Source organism: Triturus cristatus, chromosome 3_2 (genome assembly GCF_964204655.1).
Source record: "Triturus cristatus chromosome 3_2, aTriCri1.1, whole genome shotgun sequence".
NCBI classification, from domain to species: domain Eukaryota; kingdom Metazoa; phylum Chordata; class Amphibia; order Caudata; family Salamandridae; genus Triturus; species Triturus cristatus.
Window position 1 is genome coordinate 875,502,135 of NC_140584.1, and position 24,126 is coordinate 875,526,260.

General features: G+C 43.9%; 1 protein-coding gene across 2 annotated transcripts in view; it reads left to right on the forward strand.

Annotated features, from left to right (window-relative positions):
* CPD (carboxypeptidase D) overlaps positions 1–23,471 on the forward strand; it is a 752,391-nt gene extending 728,920 nt beyond the window's left edge. For both annotated transcript variants that reach the window (XM_085649244.1, XM_085649245.1), the window contains exons 20-21: positions 17,922–18,021; positions 18,651–23,471. In XM_085649244.1, coding sequence (XP_085505370.1) covers positions 17,922–18,021; positions 18,651–18,877 — 327 coding nt within the window. In that variant the 3' untranslated portion in view covers positions 18,878–23,471. The remainder of the gene's footprint in view (positions 1–17,921; positions 18,022–18,650) is intronic.
* The last annotated feature ends 655 nt before the right edge of the window (positions 23,472–24,126 follow it).

Sequence of the window (24,126 nt, forward strand, 5' to 3'; positions counted from 1 at the left end):
TACAGTGCACTCACCATTTCACTAACTACCTGCTAGCCCCCACATCACCCCTACCAATGTGGCTCAGCTGCTATTATTTATTTCAAAGGTTCCTGTAGATTTTTCTTGAGGTCTGTTGATTTAATCTGGACCGTTCCAGACAAAACCAGATTTGATTAGCAATTTTATTATTACACTATTTTGAAATTCATTTATTTGGAAAAAGTTCTTATTTTTCCATTGCTTTTAATTGACCTGCAGAGTTTGGCAAACAGCATTTATGGCTGTGTGTAGAATTCACATACCATGTTTAATATAGTTCTTCCCTCTTGTCGCCATCAAAGTTTGAAGACCACTGCCTTACAGGGTGAGTTGAAAGTCTGAAAAGTTAGCCTTCAGTCTTAGACACCCAGGAAAGATTACATGATCGGTTGTTTAAAATGCACATCATAATGACAATTCATAGACTACTTCAGCGTGCAACAAATGTTACTTACAATAACAGCGCAAAAAACATTTAGCTGAACAAGGAAGAGATAACCTAGGGTTCAGCATTAAACTTTGGATACACAGTTTAAATAAAGAATTTAAAACTAGGAAGGTAGGGGAGTCCCTTAGATATTTGACAAGGTTTTCCAGAGTATAACATCACTGTTTTTGCAGAGGCCGCCCACAAAGGGGGCCTCAAGGGCCGGCGCCATAACAGATGACAAGCCCTGCAAGGATACGGTTCTGGGAGCCCTAGAGCGCCTAGAAGCGGAGCGCTGTAGCCCTGCACCCTCCCCACGGGTGCCAGAGAAGCACAAGGCCCCCGTCCAATGGTGGGGGCCTGGCGAAGTACAAACCCCCCATGGCCCACCAACAGCAAGGCGGAAATATGCGTGGGGGGATATAAGCCGCCGCTCTCCCAGGTAGCTCCTATCATCGTGGAGCAGGGGAGCGACGCACGGAGGAATTTTTGTAACTGATGATCGTGGCAAGGGGAAGCTCTGCGTGTTGTCCCAACAAAGTCCTTTCGTAGGTGTCCCCTTGTGACCCGGGAACAGCATCACCAGAGATACGGTGGTACTACCGAACCAGGCCCTAAACCAGTGTCTGCCTTTCCACAGCGGGCCCCAGCAGTGGAGTTGGACCCGCCGCCGTGTGCTGCCCTTGTGAGCGTCTGCGCTGTGCTCAGGCGCCTTGCTCTGGTGCACCTTCTCCTTTCCCCCTGCATTTTCTGACAGTGACGAAGTCGTGCTGCAGCCGAAGCTGGAAGAAGCCCGCGCTGGAGTAGGCCCTCATTGGAATCATCTGGGTAGCCGTGAGAGCCTCCAGGGCATCAGAGGTCAATGGGACCAGCTGGCCGCAGTCACACTTGGGCCAAGACGAGGGAGAAGGTGAACAACCACTGGGAAACGCCACTGCGCCACCATACAAGAAAAGACAGAGGACGGCGCCCAAACCACTCCGGTCAGTGGCACCCAAAAGAGGAACTCCGAAGAAAGACTTGCCGCCTGTGGCCAACCCAGCGGCGGCAGGAGCCAACAATGACGCCAGCAACGCAGCAACAAAGGGTGAGCATATTGGTGCAACTATACAAGAATGCTTGAAGTCAATGGCACCCCTGTTGCTTAAGGGGCTGGGATCACAGGGGCAGAAACAGGGGCACAACCTCAAGGGGGAGTATCGGCGTTACCGTGGCATTTGATAGACCCGGGATGCGCGCTCCAGGAACGCTTGCAAGGGCAGGCCTACAAGAGGCATGGGGTGAGCTAGGATCCCCCTTAGCGGCATAGGGCACTGCAAGCACAGCAAGCGACCCTACCAGAATAGCGTTAGCTCCAGAAGCTTACACCAGACCCTCGCCAGGTTCGGCATCAATGACCACAAGGGCCACAGGGTTAGCAAGCCTTATCTCATTGGCAGTGAAGGAGAGGATATGGAGAAAAGAATTTGACATTTTCTCGCTGCTAGAGATACAGTTAGACATATTGGAACTGACAGTTTGCAACAAGAACGAGGATAGGAGGTAAAGGAGAAGGGAGAGGAAGGAAAGGAATTTTGATGATTGGTTGGACACATTTAAAATAATGGCATGCATAATAGTTGAGAAATTCCCGTGCTGCGAGGAAGACCTATGGTTATACAAGGCCAACATCCGTAAGGCATAGAGACAGTTCCCAGGGGATGCATGGTTGGAATACGACAAAGGTTTCAGGTTAAAGAGGCAGACACACCGAGAAATGGAATGGAATATGTCTGGCTTTATACATAAAATGATGGTAGCCAAAGAAGTGAAAACTTGGGCAGGAAAGAGTGAGCAGCTCTTTACGGGGTCCTTCTACAAAGGGAAGGGCAAGTCCTTTCATAGGCCCAAACAATTTAACTATGGAAACCCTCACCCTCCAGAGGGTAGGCGGCAATCTGCTGGAAGTACGACGCCAATGAGTGCACTTCGTGGTCTTCATGCAAATTCTAACACATGTTCCGTGTGTGGCAAAGGGCACCCGGCGAGAGGGTGTAGATGCAAGAAGGAGCATAGAGGGGACAAGAAAGAGAAGAAAACAGTGACCTAGTCAAAGAAGTTTGGGGGGGCCCAAAGGGATTGTACAACTACCGGTTAGCCAGGTCCCCCATCAACACACATCGACTCCGCAGGCTAGCCAATAAATACCAATCAAAAATTAGTGGGGGGGGGGGGGGGGAGAGGATTGGGCTAGGTTCACCCACCTGTGTGATCAGAGTACAGCAAAATAATCTGTAGATGACGGATCAAGAGAACCTAGCCAAAAACGGGGGATTCACCAATTAGTTGAAAGACCACCTCTACTGGTAGAAAAGAAAGAATAATTTTCTTGAGTCCCCTCACTCACCCAGGGTTGCCCCTAGGTGACATGCTTCATCATTGGGGCCATCCCAAACATATACAGCTTGGGGCGTGCTGCGACTTGCAGAGTTACGTAGGAGCACTTACTTTGTGAGGATATGTGTAGTGCGGTGTAGCGGGGGAGTGGTGTAAGTGATGTTTAAAAATTACCTAACTAGTGAGCTAATGTTTTATTCCTGCTCCTAGTTGGTAAGGATAAAAAGGGGTTAATAAAAGGGAAAAATAACTTGTAATTATAATCCCTAGTATTGTGTTGACATGTTTCAAGGTATCCCCTAAACCTCTTCTTCAGGACAACAAAGGGACCAGCCCTTTGTGTACCACTCCGTGCAGGACCTATAATAAAGTGAAATATAAATTATGAATGCACACCTATTGTGTGAGCATTGGGAAAAAAATACATACAGTTGATTCGGAACACGTAGTATCTGTCATGGGGAAGAAAAAGCAAAATGCTAATTAATACATACTGCCTGCCCACCGCTCTTGTGGGCAGGTTATGGCATTACGCTGCGCGTATAAGAAGGTACTTTATAATATGGTGGAAGTGCCCTAGAAAGTAAGCATAATTAGTGCTTAGATCCTGTGTGGGTTAATATACCACACTCTATCTCTATTGTGAGCAAGCAAGGTTTAAAAGACATAATTAAAAACACTTGTAGTCAAGGACAAAACAGGACGCACACAACATGTAACATAAAATCAATTTCTTTTTTAAACGTACTTATTTTGTGGCAAAAATGCGCCTCATGGTATGTCTAGGTGGAGGGGCCTGTAGAAACCCTATATTATAATAAAAATACACAAAGGAGTGAAATTATAAGGATTTGTTTTAAGCCATTCATCTTTTGTGCCTTCCTCTAACTGATTTGAAAAAGCAATAAGAAATGCGGTGAAAATGCGGGAAATAAAGGTTATGTAGATTCCTGTCGGGAGAAAAAGTCTTACTGTGCTCAGCAACCCTCCGTCATTACGACCTATTCATTCCCAAGGCGGACTGCGTCTTAGCGTGTCTGTGCCTCGGTACCGGTAGAAGTAGTCTAAAAAAACAGCCGAGTCATGTCCTCGTGCTGTCAGAGACTAGACCGTGTAACGCACAGTCTCGTTTTGTGGTGAAAACGGTCCACCATATTGTTTGTATTTTTTGAAAAAGGGCGGTGACTTTAGAAAATCCAAATTACTTATTTGTGTGCAGGAGTCCCTCGTATGAATATAGAAGGATGCCAGGTATTTTGTCAAGAGGTTGGGGTCGGTATCGAACCCTGGTCTAAGGGACACAGAGAGACTCCTATTGGAATGGTCAAACTGGCAATAAACAGAAAAGACAGACTAGGGATGTTTGTCATACAGCCTTTAATTTATTCACAACACGGGGTAAAAACCTCAGTGCCTTTATTCTTGATTTTTGTGTAGGACCCTGATTTTCACATAACATGCCATAAAAAATATGCCAGATAGGGTTTCTTCAAAAGGTTGGGGGCAGTATAAAACCCTGATCTAAGGGATAAAATGAATCTCAAAGATAGTAGCCATTATGGAGTAATCACAAATCAATAGACAGCCTGGGGATGTTTCTCTACTTCCTTCCTTTTGGTTAATCAAAAAGACCTAATTTTCAAATAAGCGGCTGTTAAGTAGGTTAGTGATTTCATAAGCAGATGTCATTTTGCGCAACTGTCCTACGATTGTCCGCTTACTTGGTGAAAGTTATTGTTATTAGATCAGGTTTCAAAAGGATAGTTATTTGGTAGCGACAGTTTAAGATTTCAGATATCTGGGTTCATTTATCTAGTGAATTGGCCCCATGGTATATTCCCGTTCAAGCCTCTAATATCTGTGCGTTATTTGAAGACCCATCTTTGCTCCTTCTCTAGTAGCATCTGTTCTAAATTATCACAGGGTTTTATGTGATCCAACACTGCCCACCGCATGTCATTTGTGGTGTGTTGTTTCTCATTAAAGTGTGCCGTCATTCTGGTACTTGCTCTGTGGCATCGGATGTTGCTCCGATGTCCGCAGATTCTTGTGCTTACCTTCCTGGTTGTCATACCCACATAGTGTAGATCACAGTGGCACGTAATCAGATACACAACTATAGTGTTGCAAGTGGTGAATTTTCGCAAATCCCATGATTTTCCTGTATTGAAAGTGACCCTTTTAGTGGTTGTAGTGAGGTGGCACACACTACAGTTACCACTCGGGTGGTGGCCCGTTGGCAAAGTACTGATTACTTGTTGGCTACTTTTGTCTTGGGGCTCCGGGCGGGTATGCACCAGTATATTCAAATTTTTGCCCCTCTTATGTGAGAACATTGGGGTTGGTCTGTTCAAGGTACCACTGTTTAAAATCTGCCAATGTTTCTTCACCAACTTTGCGACTTTGTCTGATGCTACTCTGAAAGTTGTAATACAGATGGGTCTTTTGTCTTTCTCGTTCTCCTGTCTTTCATACGTTTCTAGAAGGGCGTCCCTATGATTATTTCATGCTCTTTTCTTTGCCTTTGCCATAGTTTTGGAAGGGTATTTCCATTTTTTTTTAGTTTCTCTGCTAGGTCTTTTGCCTGCTTGTCATAATCCGATGTTTCCGTGCAGTTTCTCCTGAGTCTAAGAGACTGTCCAAAGGGGAGATTTTCTTTCAGATGTCGTGGGTGAAAACTGTTGTACAGTAAGAGGCAGTTTTTTGCGGTTGGTTTAAAATTTGTTGTGGTTTTGAGTGTACCATCTACTGCATAGATGTTAAGGTCAAGGAAGCCTAACTCAGACCTGCTCATTGTGTGGGTGAATTTAAGGAAAGGGTCCTGTAGGTTGACCCACTCCAGGAAGATGTTGGCCTCTGTTTCGTCACCTTTCTATATCACCAAGATGTCATCGATGTATCTCTTCCATACCACAATCTTCTGGCGATGTGGTTTTTGGACTGATAGGATCTTTTGTTCCTCTAAATGATGGACGTGCAATCCTGCCACACTCGGTGCAAAAGTACTGGCCATGCTGGTACTGTGTTGTTGTTGGAAAAGGGATTCTTCAAAGCGGAAGTAGTTCTGTTGGAGCCTATTTGCAACATTCTAGGACCACATGTTGTGGTGTATGGTAGGGCCATGCTGACCCATAAAGAACTTCCTCTAGAATATCCATAGTTGCTTTGTGTGGTAAGCTTGTATAAAGGCTTTCCACATCTAGGCCAATCAGGATGTTGCATGTCGGATCAAATTGAAGATCTCTCAGTAGGCAGAGTACTGCCTTGGTGTCCTTCAAGTAGGTGTTAGTGGTCTGTATCAATGGACGTAGGAAGGCGTCTGCAAATTTGGAAAGTGGTTCCTGGATGGATCCGATCCCGGAAACAGTAGGTCGTCCTGGTGGTTTCTCCACTGACTTGTGTATCTTAGGGATTGTGTAGAAGTAGGGTACTGTCGGGTGGGTGTTGATCATAAATTCCCCTTCCTTCTTGGTTACCCAGTCATGGGGGAGTGCTTCTATCATGCTTGTGATTCCGATCCTAATCCGTTCTGTGGGATCCTCTCTGATGCGTTTGTAGTTTCTTTCATCCGACAGGAGTCTGAGGCATTCTTGGCGGTATGCTCCTGTGCTCTGTAAGACAATCCCTTCGCCCTTGTCTGCCGGTTTTATGGTAATGTCCTTAATGTTGGCCAGAATTTTAATGGCTTCGTGTTCCTGTTTCGTCGTATTATGGAATGTTCACATGGTGGTTGGGTCCATTTCTCCAACTTCCCTCAAGACTGCGTTCTCAAAAGCCAGTAGTTCTACTGGTAAGGTGGCTGAAGGAGGTGTGAATGTTGACTTTTGGTGTAGACCAGTGTCTCCTTTCTGAATTTCACTTGTTTCTTTATTTTCGAAGAAAACCCGCAATTTTATTTTCCTGATTAAATCATTCAGCTCACAGCTTAGTAGGAATTTGTCTAATGTTTGGATTGGCACGAAACCCAATCCTTTCTCCAAAACTGCTAGTTGTAGCAAATAAGTACCACAACAAGACATTTGCAGCAGTCCTAGTGCAAGGGTTTGAGGGGGGGTTCATTATACCATTTGAAGGTCCCCTCCTCCTTGGCAGCACAAATAACCTAAAATGATCCCTATAACACCCAGAGGTGGTCCATAACAAACTTGGAAAAGAGAAATCCCTGGGTAGGATAGAGGGCCCCTTGCCGCCTCACTTGTAAGAGGGGTTGGTAATCTCACCACTGAGGGTAGTTCCCAAGAAGGAGCCAGGGCAGTTCTGACTAATTCTCACCACCTATCCTTCCCTGAGGGGACGTCAGTAAATGATGGGATCAGTGCCGAAGCTTGCTCAGTGGGTTACGCTACAATCGACAACGCCATCAACTTAGTATGGTCGGCAGGCCAGGGAGGGGGCCCTCATGGCAAAAGCGGACATAGTCAGCCTTCCGCCTTTTGCTTGTACATCCGTCCAAGTGGGAGGACCCCTCTACATCGATAAAGCAATGCCGATGGGGTGCGCAGTTTCCTGTGCATACTTCGAGCAATTCAGCACCTTCCTGGAATGAGCCCTGCATGACCGGCACCCCGCTGGGGGTAAACTCCACTACCTAGATGACTTTTTGTTCACATGCCCCGCCGGGTCATCAGAATGTAGTGACACCCTGGCAGCATTCCAGGAGTTAGCTGGGGAGTTAGGGATCCTGCTGGCAGCTGAGAAGACTGTAGGCCCCGCTACAAAGATCAAATTTCTGGAGATAGAGCTAGATTCAGTTGCAGGAACAGCCAGACTACCTGAGGAGAAAGTGAGGAATTTCAGTTAAGAGGTAAGGGGCCTCTGCGGCCGCGACAAGGCAACCTTCCGGGACCTCCAGTAGTTTGGTAAACTCAACTTCGCGGCCAGGGTAATTCCCGCGGGAAAGGTTTCCACCAGGCGCTTAACCCAGCAGACCTCACTCACAAATACCACCACATCAAGCTTGGAGCAGGGGTCAAACAGGACCTGCTCATGTGGGACACATTCCTGGCTGATTTTAACGGTGTACTAATCTGAAGAGAAGGCTGGGTGACAGCCAGGCAGATAGCCCGGTTTACAGACGCTTTAGGTAGCACAGGCTTTGGGGCAATTCTGGGGGATAAATGGTGTGCAGGCCAATACCCAAGCAGGTGGCACAAGCATGGCATCACCGACAACGAATATGACTCATTACATCGCCTACCAATACCATGCATGCCTTTACAACGCAGGTATGACTACGTGATGTCAATGACAACGACATGCCCTTACATCGAAACCTTTTACTATGACTGTGCCTTTACCACGCATGCCGTTAAAACGCAAAGGCATTCGTGGTAAAGGTATTCTCATGGTAAAAATTTGAAAGTTGTGACTCTACCCTGCCCTCCCCAACCCCCTGTCCTCTCCCTACATTTACACTACCCGGCACAACACCCCGTCACTACCCTAAACCCTAAAACACTACCCTGCACTACACACACACCACAACACTACCCCAAACCCTAAACACTAAAGCCAGTACGACACCCCCTAACCCCCAGTCCAGTCCCTACACTCAAACACTACACTGCATGACCCCCCGACACTACCCTAAAAAAGTAACCCCCACCCCAGGCACAATCCCCCTTACCCCTCTCTCCTCGTGGTTCCTCTCTCCTGGTTCCTGCTTCACGCCGGTTGAGGGGCTGTGCACTGTGCACGTCGTTTTGAGGAAACAGAAGAGCCTCTTGTTTCCTCACAATAATGTGGATAGCCATTGCATCACATGCGTTGTAAAAGCGCATTCGATGGAAAAACATGAGTAGTAATGGCTACGCGTTGTTACATCGCATGCGTTGTAACGCTTGCGATGTAATGACATGAAGGGAAAAAGCCACGTTGTGATGGCTGTTTCCCCTGACAACATTGGCTTCCTTGAACTGTTTACCATAATAGGGGCCCTAACTGTCTGGAAGTGGGAACTGAGGAACATGAAATTGATGCAATGGTCAGCCGTAACTGTTGCAAACGGGAGAGATGCAGCAAAGTTTACTGTATGCTGTGGCCTTCACACACAAGACTCGCTGGCCAGAGCAATTTCCTTGACCGTTGCCGTTAGGCGTCACGCCTGGTTGAGAATGTCTGGTTTCTCTGGGGATGTCCAAGCCAACCTGATGGACACGCCCTTTGATGGCTCTCGTCTCTTGAGAGATAGGGCAGACACGGTACTAGAGTGCTTCAAGGAGTTGCGGGCTACAGCCAAGTCTTTCGGCCTCTGTCTGCCTTTCGTGGCTACGGAAGGGGCTTCCAGCTGCGCCAGCCCTATCTGAGCCAGAGGACCGTGCAAGTTCGGCAGCCTCTGCACGGCCAGAAGTCAGGTCAGGCCACAAACTCCCCTCCCTCCTCAACCTCCAAGCCCTCCTAGTCCAGTCCTCCAAGATCATGGGCATCCAGTTGGTGGCAGGATACGTCATTACCTTGGACAGTTGGGTTTTACAGATAGTTTGAAGGGGCTACTCCCTCCTCTTTGCGACTATCCCTTCCTCAATGCCCTTTACAAATGTTTGGCTGACGGAGGATCACCTTGTTTTGCTTTGAGAGGAAGTCAAGACTCTCTTGGCCAAGGGAGCCATAGAGAGGGTTCTGGGGCCCAGAAGTAGGCTGTGGTTGTTATTCCTGCTACTTTCTGGTCCTCAAGAAGGACGGAGGCCTTCGTCCTATCTGCGACCTCAGAGTCCTCAACTACTTCCTCAAAAAAGAGAAGTTCAAGATGCTCGCTCTGGCTCAGGTTCTGGCTGTCCTAGACCAGGATTCTGGATGGTAGCGCTAGATTTGCAGGATGCTTACTCCCATATTCCCGTCCAGCCCGCCCATCGTCGCTAACTGTTGTTTGGGGTGGGCCACAAGCACTTTCAGTTTGCCATGCTCCCCTATGGCCCCACCAGTACCCCTAGGGTGTTTGCCCAGGTGATGCTGGTGGTTGCAGCTCATCTGCGGAGATCAGAGGTTCCACTCTTCCCCCTATCTCGACAACTGGCTGTTGAAGACGGGCTCCCCCCATTTAGTCCTCTCCCACCTCCAGACTATAGCGATCCTCCTCCTTGCTGGGGTTCACGATCAACGTGCCGAAGTCACACCTGACTGTCCTGGATTTCGGTGAGACGGACACTGATCCTGCTAGTGAATCATGCCAGTTGGCATATGCGGGCTCTGCAGTGGGACTTGAAGTTCCAATGGACGCAGCATCAGGGGAATCTCACCGACCTGGTCCAGATCTCAGAGGGAACTGTGCGCGATCTGCAGTGGTGGCTAACAAACTGCGAATGGGTCACAGGTAGACCCCTCTCCCTTCCCCAACCAGATCTCACATTGGTGATGAACACGACACTCCTGGAATGGGACGGCCATCTGGGGGAGGTGGAGATAAGAAGACTCTGGTCTTCAGTGAAAGCCAGGCTCCACATCAACCTGTTGGAGCTCAGTGTGATCCGATTGGCACTAAAAAGCCTCAAGGGAAGGCCCGTTCAGGTGTTCACGGACAACGCCACTGCCTTGTGGTACTGCAACAAACAGGGCGGGGTGAAGTTGTGGACCCTCTGTCAAGAGGTTTTGCACCTCTGGACGTGGCTGGAACAGCAGGGCATATCCCTAGTGGTTCAACACCTGGCCGGTTCCCTGAACACCAGGGCGGACAAACTCAGCAGTCGGTCCCTAGTGGATTACAAGTGGCAAGGACTTTTCAGCGCAGGCCCCTAATTTCCCAGATCATTGTCTTCCCTGCAGCAAATTGCAGCCTTCAAGGAGGCCATGCTGCATCTTTTTCAGACGCCTCCTCTAGTTTGCCTTTGGGCTCTATGGGACCCCCAACTTAAGTCAGTTGGTCCTCCCTCTATGCTAAGTGACCACATAGATTAGGACTTGTGCCCATTCAAGCGTTGGTTCATACTTACACTCCAGCCCCATGGTTCCACACCCTTCCGTGCTGTTAGCTGTTACTGATGCCAATTCCACTGGTGCTAACTCCGGTGCCAGTATCGAAACCCAAGCTGTTGTCAGTTCACTGTAGGCCTGTCTCATGCTATGAGATCACAAAGGAGCAAGCAAGTTTTAATCCTCAATCTCTGCTTCCACGCCACTATTATCAGAGACTGGAGGCCTTATTTGAATCAGGTTTTGACTTGGTTCAGAGTATGCAAAATATTCCCCTATAACATTGGTAATGATGAAGCAGACAGCCTGCTCCCTCCCCACAATAGTGATAGTGGGCTTTGCCTACATTTCTAAAATGCCAGTAGGCTAGATACATCACCAAAGACTAAGTTAGACTCCCCACCTCAACCACCAATGGGCAAAAGTGCCTTTTTCACAGTCGTGCGAAGGGTAGCAGAGGGTTTTAGGGGCAATAGCTTGCTTAATCTTCCCGACGGCCCCCAGCACCTAGAGACCCTTACGGGTGATTCTTCGCGCTTTACAAATGTGAATTATTGTTATTATTATTATTATTATTATTATTATTATTAATGACTCACAGTTGCGTACTGATGAAACAAAGGCAAATGAGCTCCTTCAACCAGATCCAACTTCTTCTGAGCTATTATTGCCATTCCACGAGGCTCTTATGGACACCCTTGTGGTACTTAATCCAAGCTGTGCTCTGGCCCTTTGGTCAGGCGACATGTTGCCAGAAGACATAGGCCGGCCCCTCTGGTGACTCTGATTTTCAGACAAGGCATCCTGTGCCTGAAAGCCTGATGGTAAATGCATTTACTTGTAAAGTCACTCCTAATGGTATTCCGACCAGTCCTCTTGATAGACTTGAAACTTATTAATGTCTATGCAAAGAGATTTATCTCTACGACCAGTTTGACCTGAAAATGCTTGAACAGAGTGTGCTTTCTGGGCAGGTGCACCCATGCTTTAAGGGACATTGCCAGGGAAGTATTTCCGTCTGTCCCGGACAACGTTGAGGCCTCGCTGGCTAAAACAATAATTGGCACTACAAAGTATGTTTTTGTGCTGATCTAGACAACATGGACTGTGAGAGCAGAGCTATTGGCTCTTGATTTTGAGGACATGTCCAGGTATCCCTTATGCACACACCCTTTGATTGCTAGGGGAGAAGGATGATTTGATGCTCATACTATTGAAGGACATTTGAGCCACAGCACAATTCTTAGGACTTTTGTTTTTCACCAGTCAGTTCCATCAATAGCCCAGGAGGTTTAGTGGTTATTCCAGGGGCTAGCTTACAGAGAACACCTGCGCTTGACCTTCATTCCCTCCCTGCCCTGTTTTCCCGTCACATTAGGGGAACTGAAATTTGCCATGCTCCATTTCTGCTTTATTTTGTCCCCTTGGATATTCACTAAAGTGATGGTTGTGGTCACTGCCACCTTTGGAGGTCCGAGATGCAGGTGTTGCCTACTTAGGTGACTGGCTGCTAAATTTTACCACTGTCAGTAAAAGACTACCTCTAGATGATGGCTAAACTCCTGCCAATTTTTTTTATCCCAATAACAAGTAAAAGTCCCAGTTGTGCCCCTTGTAAAGGATTCCCTTCATTCAGGCTGTCCTGGAAATGGCAGAGTTGAAACCCATCGCCGCAGGAGTGAGGGACCTTCAGGATATGATCCTGATGTTTCAGAATCGGTGAGGATGGCTGGGAGGCTTCTTGGAGTCCTTTTCATCCACCCCCATTCTGATGGACCTCCATTGGCTCCCCTTTGTCATTCTGAACCATCCTCAAAATCAGCTACTTCATCTATAAAGCTATCACGAACAGCACGCCCCTCCCCATCTTACCCCTCGCCCCATCTTGTGGACAGCCTCACCATCTGCACACCCACAGCGAGCATACCATCAGATTACAGACTAAGAAGTATAAAACAAGACAGCCAACCTTGTTCATCTATGCACCCAGGACCTGGAAGAACATCTCTGTATCCATCAGGACCGCCCGCCTTAAAGCTGCTTCAATTTAGGAAAGACTTGAAGACTCACCAAACTCAGTGCATTGACCATCCACAACCCAGCTTCCTCTCCTCTTACTTGTGGACTTTATGCTTGCTTTGAGCATGTACAGCTCATGCTGCCTTTTGGCTAGGTTCACGGTACAAAAATACCATATACTTCCTCCCTGAACCAAATGATATAAATGGTCCCTCCAGCTCCATCCAAATCTTGCAGGAGATGGTTCAGGATTTTCTCTGCTTGCCAATCGCTCCACATTGACCTTCGGATGATCCGTCTGTTCCTGAAACCCTACCTGCCATCCATCAAGGGGAGGCTGATGTGGGCCCTTACAGACCACACAGCCACAATGTGGTAATGTAACAAGCATAGCGGAGTGGGGTCATGGATACTGTGCTAAGAAGCCCTATGCCTATGGAAGTGACTGGACCACCAGATCATCATTCTGGTAGTGAACTATGTTGCGGGGTCTCTGAATGCTAGTGCAGATGAGCTGAGCAGATGTTGGCTTCCAGGTCACGAGTGAAATCTCTGCCACAAGGTAGGAAGGTCCATCTTCGGTCAGTGGCATGTGCCCTCGTTAGAACTCTTTGTCACTGCCACACTGAGCAAAAATAGTCAACTCTACTGTACACTGGAGTTTCCTCCAGGGAAGCCACTAGAGGACACATTTCAACTGCAATGAGACATGGTACGTGTTCCTGCCACTGCCTAGAGTTCTGAGGATTGTCAGAAGAAACCAGGCCAGGAGACAATGGTAACCAGATCTCCAGAGTATAATCGTTTGCCCTCTGACTATGACTTTATTAGTACCGTCTGTCTCAGCCAAAGGGGAGGGTCTTTCTGTTTTTATCAGGTCAGCACATTCCCACATGCAACCTTCGCTCAGCCCACAAGCTATTTTTGTCCACTCTTTTAAATTAAAGCGCCATGGTGATGCCAGGTTTGCCGTTTTGGCCCCCATGTTTAGGAACTCCCTTCCCTCTGAAATCCGTTTCTGCACCAACCTCCTCGGCTTCAGAAGCCTTCTTAAAACTTTGCTATTCCGTCAGGCCCTTTGAATGTTCTTCAGGACTTTGGTATCAATCAAAGCAGCGCCATGAAACCTCCCCGGTGTACGTGCGCTTTATAAATTCATTTTAACATAACATAATTGCCATCCCCTCTAAGTGCTGAGTAAGTGAACTGCAGGCACTCTTAGTGTAACCGCCCTACACCACCTTCTATCCAGACAAGTTCTGAGTGCCTGCCCGAAGTTGTGAAGCCTTTTCCATGTTATCTAATCCATCACTCTGCCAACAATTTTTACTCCTCACCTTTCAAAGGAGGAAGAGTAGCTCCATCAGCTCAACCTTAAGAGAGTTGAGCTTTTAGATGCCCTCACAATTGACCGTGGTGTTTATGACCAACTCTCTGTTGGATTTTCTGGAGCAAAGATAGGGAAGGTGTATTGAAAGGACTAGGTGTGGGTGAAATATTGCGTCCTGATGACGGCATTGGCAGAATTTTGGTAACTCCGCATTACTCTTGTAACGCAGAGTTCTGTCCAAATTGCGGCAGTCAGCGCATGACTATTTTTGTCGCGCGCACCCTTTCTGTGAGGGAAAGTTGGTAAGAGGGAGTGAGATTTAGCATCCTCTAGTGCGATTACCTGTTGCTAGGTGGACATCTGGTGAGATTTTTCTAACTCGGACGGTCGCAGGGAGAAGGCTGCCACTATAGTAGAAAATCTACTCGAGTGGCAGTAAAATCAACTTGAGTAGCTGTGCCCTGTGGTGCGCAGCTTGGTTTCGTTCGCTCTGTTTTTTTAGCGCAAACGCGCTCCTCACACTTAATCACAGCACGAGCAGTGCGATGTGCCTATATCCGTCTGTTGGTGGAACTCCCTGGTATCTCGAAGAGTTTTTATGTAACTGCAGAATTGCGCAGAGTCAAATTCTTCAAGATCTTCCCACCCCTAATATGGATCCTGTCACAATGGATAACTCTCTCCATTAAGATTGCTAAGAGCTGGCCAAGAAGCAACCACCTGAAGGCTTGCTGTCTCATTCTGCCAGACTGTGGGTGCTGGTGTACCTACCTGTTCACAAAACATTGTCCCCTCAGTCTTTCGAGAATTTCTGGTCGGAGTCCACTAACTAGGGAACCACCTGGTGTCCCCTATCAGAGTGCAGAAGCTTTGCTGAGACAATTCTTCTGAGCCAGTTTAGTGCCAAGAGATATTCTTCTGGTGAGGAATCTGCAGTTGGAGTATTTACCAGAAAGATTGTTACAGAAGGTAAGTAACCTGTTTACTTACCTCTAATCTTAGTTTTCCATCATGGTCTCTTGGAATCCCTAAACCCACCCTCCTCAAAAGCATAGCTATTGAATTGTTCCTTTCAAATTACCTTATTGTCCTCTTTTCGAAAACAGAACTGCAAGACTGGCTTTGCTGGGCATGATGCGACAGAGCAGCATTAGAAATTCTTAAAGGAGCACTGCTGGTGATCAGTCTATTTACAGCCTGTGACAGAAAAGACATTCCCTTTTGTTTTTTCAGATACTTAAAAAGGTTAAACCAATGTGTTTGAAGTCCAGTGTTCTTAGACTGATTTGGATAGTTGGCTACATTTTTAAAAATACATCCAATTGAAAATGCGTTTTTAAAGACATATTAATTTTCTTCAAAATTCATTTTAAAAAAAAGATGCGTTTTAAAATCTTGTGTGTGCATGAAGATTTTCAACTGTGTTTGAAGTCCGAGATAGTGCCCTTGAAGGAGGATGGGATTAATGCAAGTCACTGTCTGAAGTCCTCTTGGAAGTGATCTGAAATATTGGCATACATTCTATTTCTCATCTATTGTTTTCCTAGTGAAAAGTGCATCTAGCTTATAACTTGATAAAATGAATTAGAACAGTATATTGGCTTTTTAGAAATTATTTAACGATTTACTCAAGATTACCTTTTTATAAGCTACTTATAAGTACTATTAGAAAACAACTCCTCCCTTTTGGATAAGTATGGGATATGGGAGCGGATGAGGTGATGCTTTTATAAAATGTGATCTTTGTCAAGATCTACATGGCAGCCGCAAGGTCTGTTTATACCTATGCCATATACTACTGCTTTAACTCTGACTCCAGAGCAGAGGCTTGGGTAGGTGAGGCATCTCAATTTAATATGTTTAACTTTTTTGCTTTCCTAACTGAGCAATTTTCTTCTTAATTTCCAAGCCCCGTTATTTCGGTTAGTACTCCAACGTAGGTACCTTAATTAATGTCTATCCTGATGCCACCCAAAAGGAGAACACCAAATTAAATTCAGAGAAAGCAATGGAGATACTTCCTCTTAGTTAATAACATTAAACAAACTGAGCCCAACTGATTATGCATTGAATTATTAGCCTGACTGCTGTAACATTGATGATCCTATTTCTGCCTTCAGGGTTGCCTGTCTTCCAGTTTATTTTTTTTGTTTTTTACCTTTATAAAATAGAAGTTGGATAAAGATAAAAACATACCAAAATGAAGTTTTAAATATAAATGGAGAACAATACAGTTTAGATTGATTAACAACAAATAGACATTACCTAATTTGTTTTTTACTTTTTCCATGTTGCAACACAAAGTTGAAGATAGTCTACATATGAATTAAAAGAAAACTCCTAGGATGGTGAATTAAGTCCTCAAATTAGTTGTAATATTGGGGATACACACAACCTTGCTTCTTGGAAATTTACATATGAATTTATCTAGTTTTTTTTCATGCCTTGATCAAGGCCTGAAAAATGCATTAATCTTAGAGCATTTAAAATTATTTAAAAAATATATAGATTCTGTAAATATAGATACTATAAAGGATAATCATTGTTTAAGGTTTATGTTCTGTTCAGGCTCATCGATACTCCGTTTTGTTTCTGTTGCAAATATTTGTCTAAAATACTCCCTTTATGGTCTGAAAAAAAGGAAAAACAGTACCAGATTACGCTACTGAATACACTTCATGCATAAGTCACAGATTCCTACCTCACGTTTCATTCTAATCCAGTGTTGGAATAGGTAGGAGGCCACCTATTTTAAAGGTAATGTAACCTCGGGTTGTAATGCTACTTGTTCATAGAATTGCATCTGGCAGTGACCTGTGGTTATGTACACAGGCTTCAATATATCAATCTTCATACAGGATGTTCATTTACATTTAAAACATTATTACATTTGGCCCTTCATAGTGAGTCCCTCAACCATTTTGAAACCAGTGGAGGGGCATTTAATTTTGCAACTTATTTGGTAAAGAACTTGCAGTAGCTTGTTTCCCTCAGGACCACATGCAAACGGTAATGTTCCGTGTCTTGTTAATACCATAGATAGCAAGGTATAATTATTTTACTTTGTGTATCATTTTTATGTTGAGCATTAATTAAACACTACATTTCCAATGTATGCGTGTTAAATGGACGTACTGGCCTGAAATATTTTGGAAGTTATTTAAAAATGTCCTTGGCCCTCTTGAATAGACAGGGTGAGAAGCATACATCTCTTCTCTGTACTCAGTCAGATTATTGACCCATACAGAACAGCTAAGCAGTTCTGTAGGTAGTCTGTAATTGAACGAAAAATTATGGTGGTCTTGACAGAAGTACTCAAGCTGGCTGCGGTGTGTGGAACTGTTAAGTGAGAATGGATCGCCTTGACGGAAGCCTACATGGAAATACACCTAAGAAGTATAGTGTTTGCTGCATATTTGGATCTCCAATGTATGAACTGTATGTTCCCTAGATTGCATGCTGCTATGTATACTTGGACTATTGCCATTAATTGATCAGCAGCACAAATGTCCTGTGCCAGTGCCCGCCATCTTAAGACATTCATTTTCTATATCTGCTTAAATATTTTGACTTGACTGTTCTGTAGAGTACTGAAAGCTGTATCGGTGCACGGTGCTTATCTGGTCTCCGAGTTTACATTATAATCAAGGATTGACGTGATCTTCCTTAATAATTACATACCTTTTCAGTTAATTACACACCTTTCTTTTCCTTCAAAATGTCAGTCTGCTGCCATGCCATTAAGTCTGTTTCATCATATCCCTTGTTTCCTCTGCGCCTTTGTATTGTTCCATGGTAAATTAATCCTCTCTGATCTGAACCTGCTATTCTGTCCTTTTCCAGGTTCTGGTCCGGCACGATGCTGCCAGCTCTGTGGCCATTATCTTTGACCTAGATAACCGGATCTTTGGTCTTCCTCGGGAGCTGGTAGTGACTGTGGCAGGTAAGATGACGTGTTAATTATAAATAGTTTTGAAAATCATATATTTGAATGGATCTAACAAGGATCTGAAATCCACTCTCCCCTTCTCCAAGTTGTTTCTTTGTCCACTTTCTCTAATTCTTCCCCTCCACATTTCCTCATGCTTTACTACTCCTCTTTACCTAATTTAAGGTGACATGCTCTTGACTAGCATGGGTCTCCGCTTTTAGTCAATTATATACATTGACATTTTAGGGGTAGGTTTGCAGAGACTCAGCTAAGCCCGATTGCTCATATACCCTGATTGCTCATATACCGCTCTTCAGTGAATTTACTGAACCATGTTTTTTAAATCCCTTTCTAGCTTCTTCTATCCTGGATCAGTCTAATGATTTTTTTTGACTGATGATTTTCTGCTCATATCCTTTTACTACCCTCCATTCCAGTTTTTCCATCGTTCTAGCATATTGCCATATGCACATGGTTTGCTTTTCTCTGATGCTGTATATTGACCTGGACTTAGTACCAATCTTGTGAATTGGCTCACTCCTTAATAGCCAAATTCCTTGTTTAGCATGTGCTTACTTCAAATATTTCCCATTTATACATTCTGGTGTTCACCTGTCCCACGTTTTCTTTCTTGCTTTTAGGGGCCACCATGTCTGCCTTGGTATTGACAGCGTGCATTATTTGGTTTGTCTGCTCCATCAAGTCTGGCAGACACAAGGATGGCTTTCACAGACTGCGGCAACATCATGACGACTATGAGGATGAGATTCGCATGATGTCCTCCGGCTCCAAGAAATCTCTCCTTGGCAACGAGTTTCAGGATGAGACCGACACAGAAGAAGAGACTCTTTACACAAGCAAACACTGACAATTTCCCTAAACAGGACTCGGCGGAACAGAAACTGAAAGTCAAGAGGGATGCATGGACTGGCAGCATCCAGGCATGCACCAGGCTGTGCTGGATCCAAGGCTCTGGACCACTCACCGTAAGCCTCCTGGTTGCCGCTTTTAATAGCTATGGTTCCGCCTGTGCATTGGAGCCACAGGCATGTCTCCCCAGCAAAAGCTGCCATCTTTTTCTTGTGCTTCGGTCAAAAAGAGATTGCGTTTATACATTCAGAGCTCAGCTGAGCCGATAAATTACGTTTGTACATTTGATTGTGAAGGATCAAATTTCAAATCCAGTGTATTCTTAGATTAGGTGCTAGTGTTCTAACACTTTTTAATGATATTTACATGTTTAGTTGGTTAATATCTATCTTTTTATATAAAGTAAAACGAAGAAACCATTGGGTATCGTGATGCAATGTCAAATTAGTTGGTAAGTTTCTGAAAGCCTGTTTTGGGTATACTTCATAGAATATAGAATTTTGTTGTAGTGGGTACTGGCTTTGCACTCTTGAATCTGTAGTTTGAAAGTATTGTTGCTGTATTTAAAAACACATCTGTTGCAATATATCTTGAATACGTTTCTTGGTGGGATGTGTTAGTTAACTAGTGGCTGGTCTTGCAAAGCTTTTGAGAAAATCTTGCCAAAAACTTCGGTGTGCCTCTCTTGCTTTAAGCTGTTTTTCAAATCTTGCATTCTCGTAGTCTGTGCTGTGGAAGTTGACCATTATGTGATAGAGCTATCGTTACTGGAGGAATGCCTACCTCAAAGGATGAGACAAGGAACACACTGGAGATGTTAGTTTGCTCTCACAGTGTCACTCTGTGCGCCAATACTCTCCGGGAGAGTAGCAAGGTCTAAGCAGGTTTTGACTTCTATTTGGTTAGCCTTTTTACCAAAACTTTTTGGCAGGACCTATGCTTTAGAAGAAGTAACATGACTTAAATCTTCCCAACTCAGTTATTCAGGTCGTTTGACCTTAATCCATAGCATCGTGACTGTGGAGAAAGCTGATCCTGCTGAACAGATTGTGGGAGTTGCTGATCCAAGGGGAATGTAAACAATCAGACGATAGATTGCTTTTTCGTTTTGTGTCTTAAGGTTTACATCCCCTGCTTTACTACGTCATTATTTTTCCCCCTGGTTTGTTACCTATGCTACAAAGATGTCTGCTTTTCAAGTTGGCTTGGATTTTAGTGATAGCACATCGATTCACTGTATCAACAGCGAAACTAGGTTATTTACAATGTGTTTAAAACAGAATGTCAGATTGTTGGAGGCATGTGCAGAAAATGTATGTACTTTTGAGTCCTGGCCAAGCCATGTAGACATTTTTTGCAGAGTTCGTTAGAATTCATTGTACATTGTAAGCGTGCACAGATGCTCAAGCAATAATGTGTCCAGTGATTCGGCTAATCGAGACAGCAGTTTGATGCAGGTAATCAAACCTGCTGCAGACTAATATTCAGCATCAGAGAATTGTCACCAGATCAGGCCTTTTGTGTTGAAAATGGAACTCTGTTACTATCAGGAAAAGCATTTGGGTTAAAATGATCAGAATCCAGCATTTGCCAGCCTAGTCTGGATAATGGTTCATACTCTAGTGCTCAGCTGTCAGTCAAACTTTGCAGAGCAATATTGCTTGTATTTCTATCAAACTTGTTTAGTGGTTGGTTCTTTATGTAATTGTGTTTTGTGAGGAAACATGAAAAATGTTGCGAGATATTGAGCCATGAGTTTCTCAGCTTTCTGTACTTCCACCTTATTTAGTGTTGTGAGTAAGGTGCTCACAAAGAGTTTTGAATTTGAATCGCTGCTTAGAAGGCAAGTCTAGACCTAAACTAACCCAACCCAAGATCCTATGTGAAGCCAGAAAATATGGGACCCTGATCGAATATGTATCCCATGTTACCTATCTGGAGGAAATGGAACCCCTCAATCACCTCAGTTTACAGAAGAATCTTTTCCTGTAGGGATGGAAAGTGCTTTGATTTTCTCTGCCTTATTTTGTTTTTGCACATGTGCCTGCCAATAAATTGGCGTACTTGCATATGTACTATTTATATTGCTTTGACTATGAACTCTGTCCAGACTTCAAAACAATACTTTTCGTAAATATTTGGATTTAGAGTTCTGTGGATTTTCTACATTTTATTTTCTTGATTCCTAACCGTTTTTAAATATCTTGCCAGGAAAATGTTCAGGAGACTCGGTAATTAAACTAATTTACATACTTTAGTCCAGTCCCCAAGCCATTTGAGCTAACTCTCCAAATACATGTCTAGTGGTAGAGATGTATAGGAATAGAAAATAAACTTAATAGGAGTTGTGTCAAAATCCCATACATTAGTGGTGTGCGTTCTCTTATCGACTTCAGTTGCATTTATCAACTGTTTAAGTTAAATTCCATACACATTTTGTACTTTATTAAATTGGGTGTATCGAATTGTTCTTCATTGTTACAAACATGTTTTGTGACAGGGTGGGTTGTTTGGGTGACCAACAACAAAAACAAACATGTTACCACTAGTCCTAATTGCTCCATTTCTGAATTAAGTTGACCCACTAAGGCCTTGGGGCAGTAAAGGAAATCCTCTACTGGAAGAGAGTTCTTTAGATTTAGTCTGAAGGGAACTATTAAGTGCTTTTGGAGAAGTGTTTGAAGTAGCAAACGACTCTCAATGCTGACGGGTTGGGAACTAAACTTTTTATAAGTTGTGGTTTATGAGAGCTGTGCAAACAATTATTTGGGAAATAAACAGAATGTAGCTCATATAAATGAATATCTATTTTGGGTCCACTAAATATGGCTCTCCCTCTCAAATTGTATCCATCGTAGCCTGATTCACAAATGGTTGCAATCCGATTGTCAGCTGCTAATATTAATTATATAGCGCAAGACACAAATATTTAGGATTTTCATGCTTTGAGGGAGTGTCATGCATAATGCCAATGGCTCTGCACTTCCAGTTATGACCCATGTGAAACCGGTCTTGCGCCATGCACTTTGTGGTTGCATCCTATACTGGTGAAACAGTGTGTCTTGGACTACAGGGTCCTCGCATAGTTTGCTCCATTGTGATTGGGGGAGAGCAGTCCATTCGCAGCATTAATTTTTGCACTTTTCATAATGCCCTCAATGACAAATGGTTGAAGTGATATTAGTGCTTTAGACAACTCTTGTCATTTAGGTTACCCTCTTGTATGGTCTGTTCTCCAATCCATATGTGCCCGTTGTAAATTAAGGTAATTGTATGGTCAATTTGTCCTTTTTTTATTAATGCTTCTTTGCATTTTGAATGTTTTAATCGCCAAAAATGTATCTATGGGAAAGGCGTTTTATGCCGGCTATTGAGCCTTGTTTTTTTCACGTTACAGACATTTGGGTCAGTTGAGTTGTACAGTGTAAAACTAGCCTGTAAAACTGCCAGTAGGTCAGAGCCCATATCGTGTCCACTCTTCCTGCAATAAGTATATAATATTTCTCCATCTCATTTCACGTCCTGGGACACGTCTGAGCCGTACGGAGAAACAGAGTATTGTTTTGTCATAAGGGAGATGTTCATCTGATGGTACAAGACAGTTTAAAAATTGTTGTGCGATTGGAACTTAGTGTAGGGCGCATGATGTGATTGTTTACAGGTTTTCATCTCTGTTGATTTAGTTGAAGGATTTATAAATCACCGGAATGGGTTGTGGCTTAAGGGTGATATTTTTGATATTTTTGTATTTTCAAAATACCTTGATTGATGTTAATCGGACTTTGTGAATGTTTTCTGCTGGCCTTTAACTGATGGTGCATTGTATGGAAGACATTTTGTCAGCTATTAATCTACAAAAATAAACGCAAGAGTTTTTGTAGCCATCTAATCTTACATAGTGTTTTAGTCCAACATCTAAACTGAGGTCTCCTCGGCTAAACTTAAACTTCATTTGTCTTGACTTGTGTCTACGTTTGATGACAAACACACACGTTTTTATAGCTGTTGGAATTTTACTTCCATGTAAATAACTTTTCTGCCACTTAACCCAATTATTTTATCAAACAATTATGCATGTGTTTTGACATGAATACCAAAATTATGCATTTGCTGTCTCGATACTAGTGTGAACCATGGCACACCATTCGTTGTCGCCAGCTTAGAAGTGTCTCTTGTCACTTTCCTTTTCATGAGACTTTTACACCACATTTCAAATTTTCATTTCTTTCCTACTTAAAATGTTACCTTTAACACAAGTGAAAACAGTTCAAATACTTGTAGAAATACACAAATCTAAATTATTATTTGCGTGGAATGTTATTTTTTTTGGGGCATACCTCCTTTTCGTCCATTGTCCAAAAATAATACACGCATTGGTGTTATCCACAAATTGCTGAATCAGTTTGTTTTCATGCATTGTGCCTTTAGTGGAACATTAAAATGGATTTTGAAAAAACGTAAGCAGTTGATGGAAGCTTGGTCATTAATTGTAATTTATATGCTGTTGACCAGTGATTGATTTGATATGATTTCAGGATTCTTTTTTGTATTCAGAGATCAAATATTCTGTATATATAAAAAAAAAACATTTAGCAATGTGTTTTGTCTTTTTTGCATGTTGGGGATACCTGGGTAATAATGCACACGACACGACGCCAGCCCTCATTTTTCAATGGTGCAGTGTTCAGATCACTGAATGTGTGATTGGAGCATCTGATATTTGTTACCTTCAGGCCTATGCCTCCTCTTTCACCTCAGTTTGGAAACGCCTTCAACCACAGATTAAAAAAAAGCCCACAGTGAAAAAAGCCCACCAAAAATGTCACTTTAAAAGCGAAAGGGCACAGCTACTTCGTGTCACCAAACATTCCCAGCCAGTTGCTTTGATCAGGGTGGGCAACTGCCTACTCTGTTGCACTTCCTCTTTTGCTGGGTTGTTTCCTTTATTTTTGTATGTTATATCTTGTTAGATTATTTTTAAAAACATGTTTTTCTTCCATGAAATTGAAAATGATACTTGCGAGTACTGAACATCTTTGCCTGTGGTTAGCATCTCGAAATACATTATAATAGTGGAACCTTTTGATTAGTGGTTAAATTAGTTTATCTAGTTTCCTTTGTTTTAGTTATGTCAAACTATCCAGGGTAACACTGCATGATAGTGAGGGTATCAAACTTTGTGGCAAGATAGAAGGCTCCAGAAGGTACTGTTTTTCAAAAGCTGGTTGAGGGTCACAGCCTTTTAAT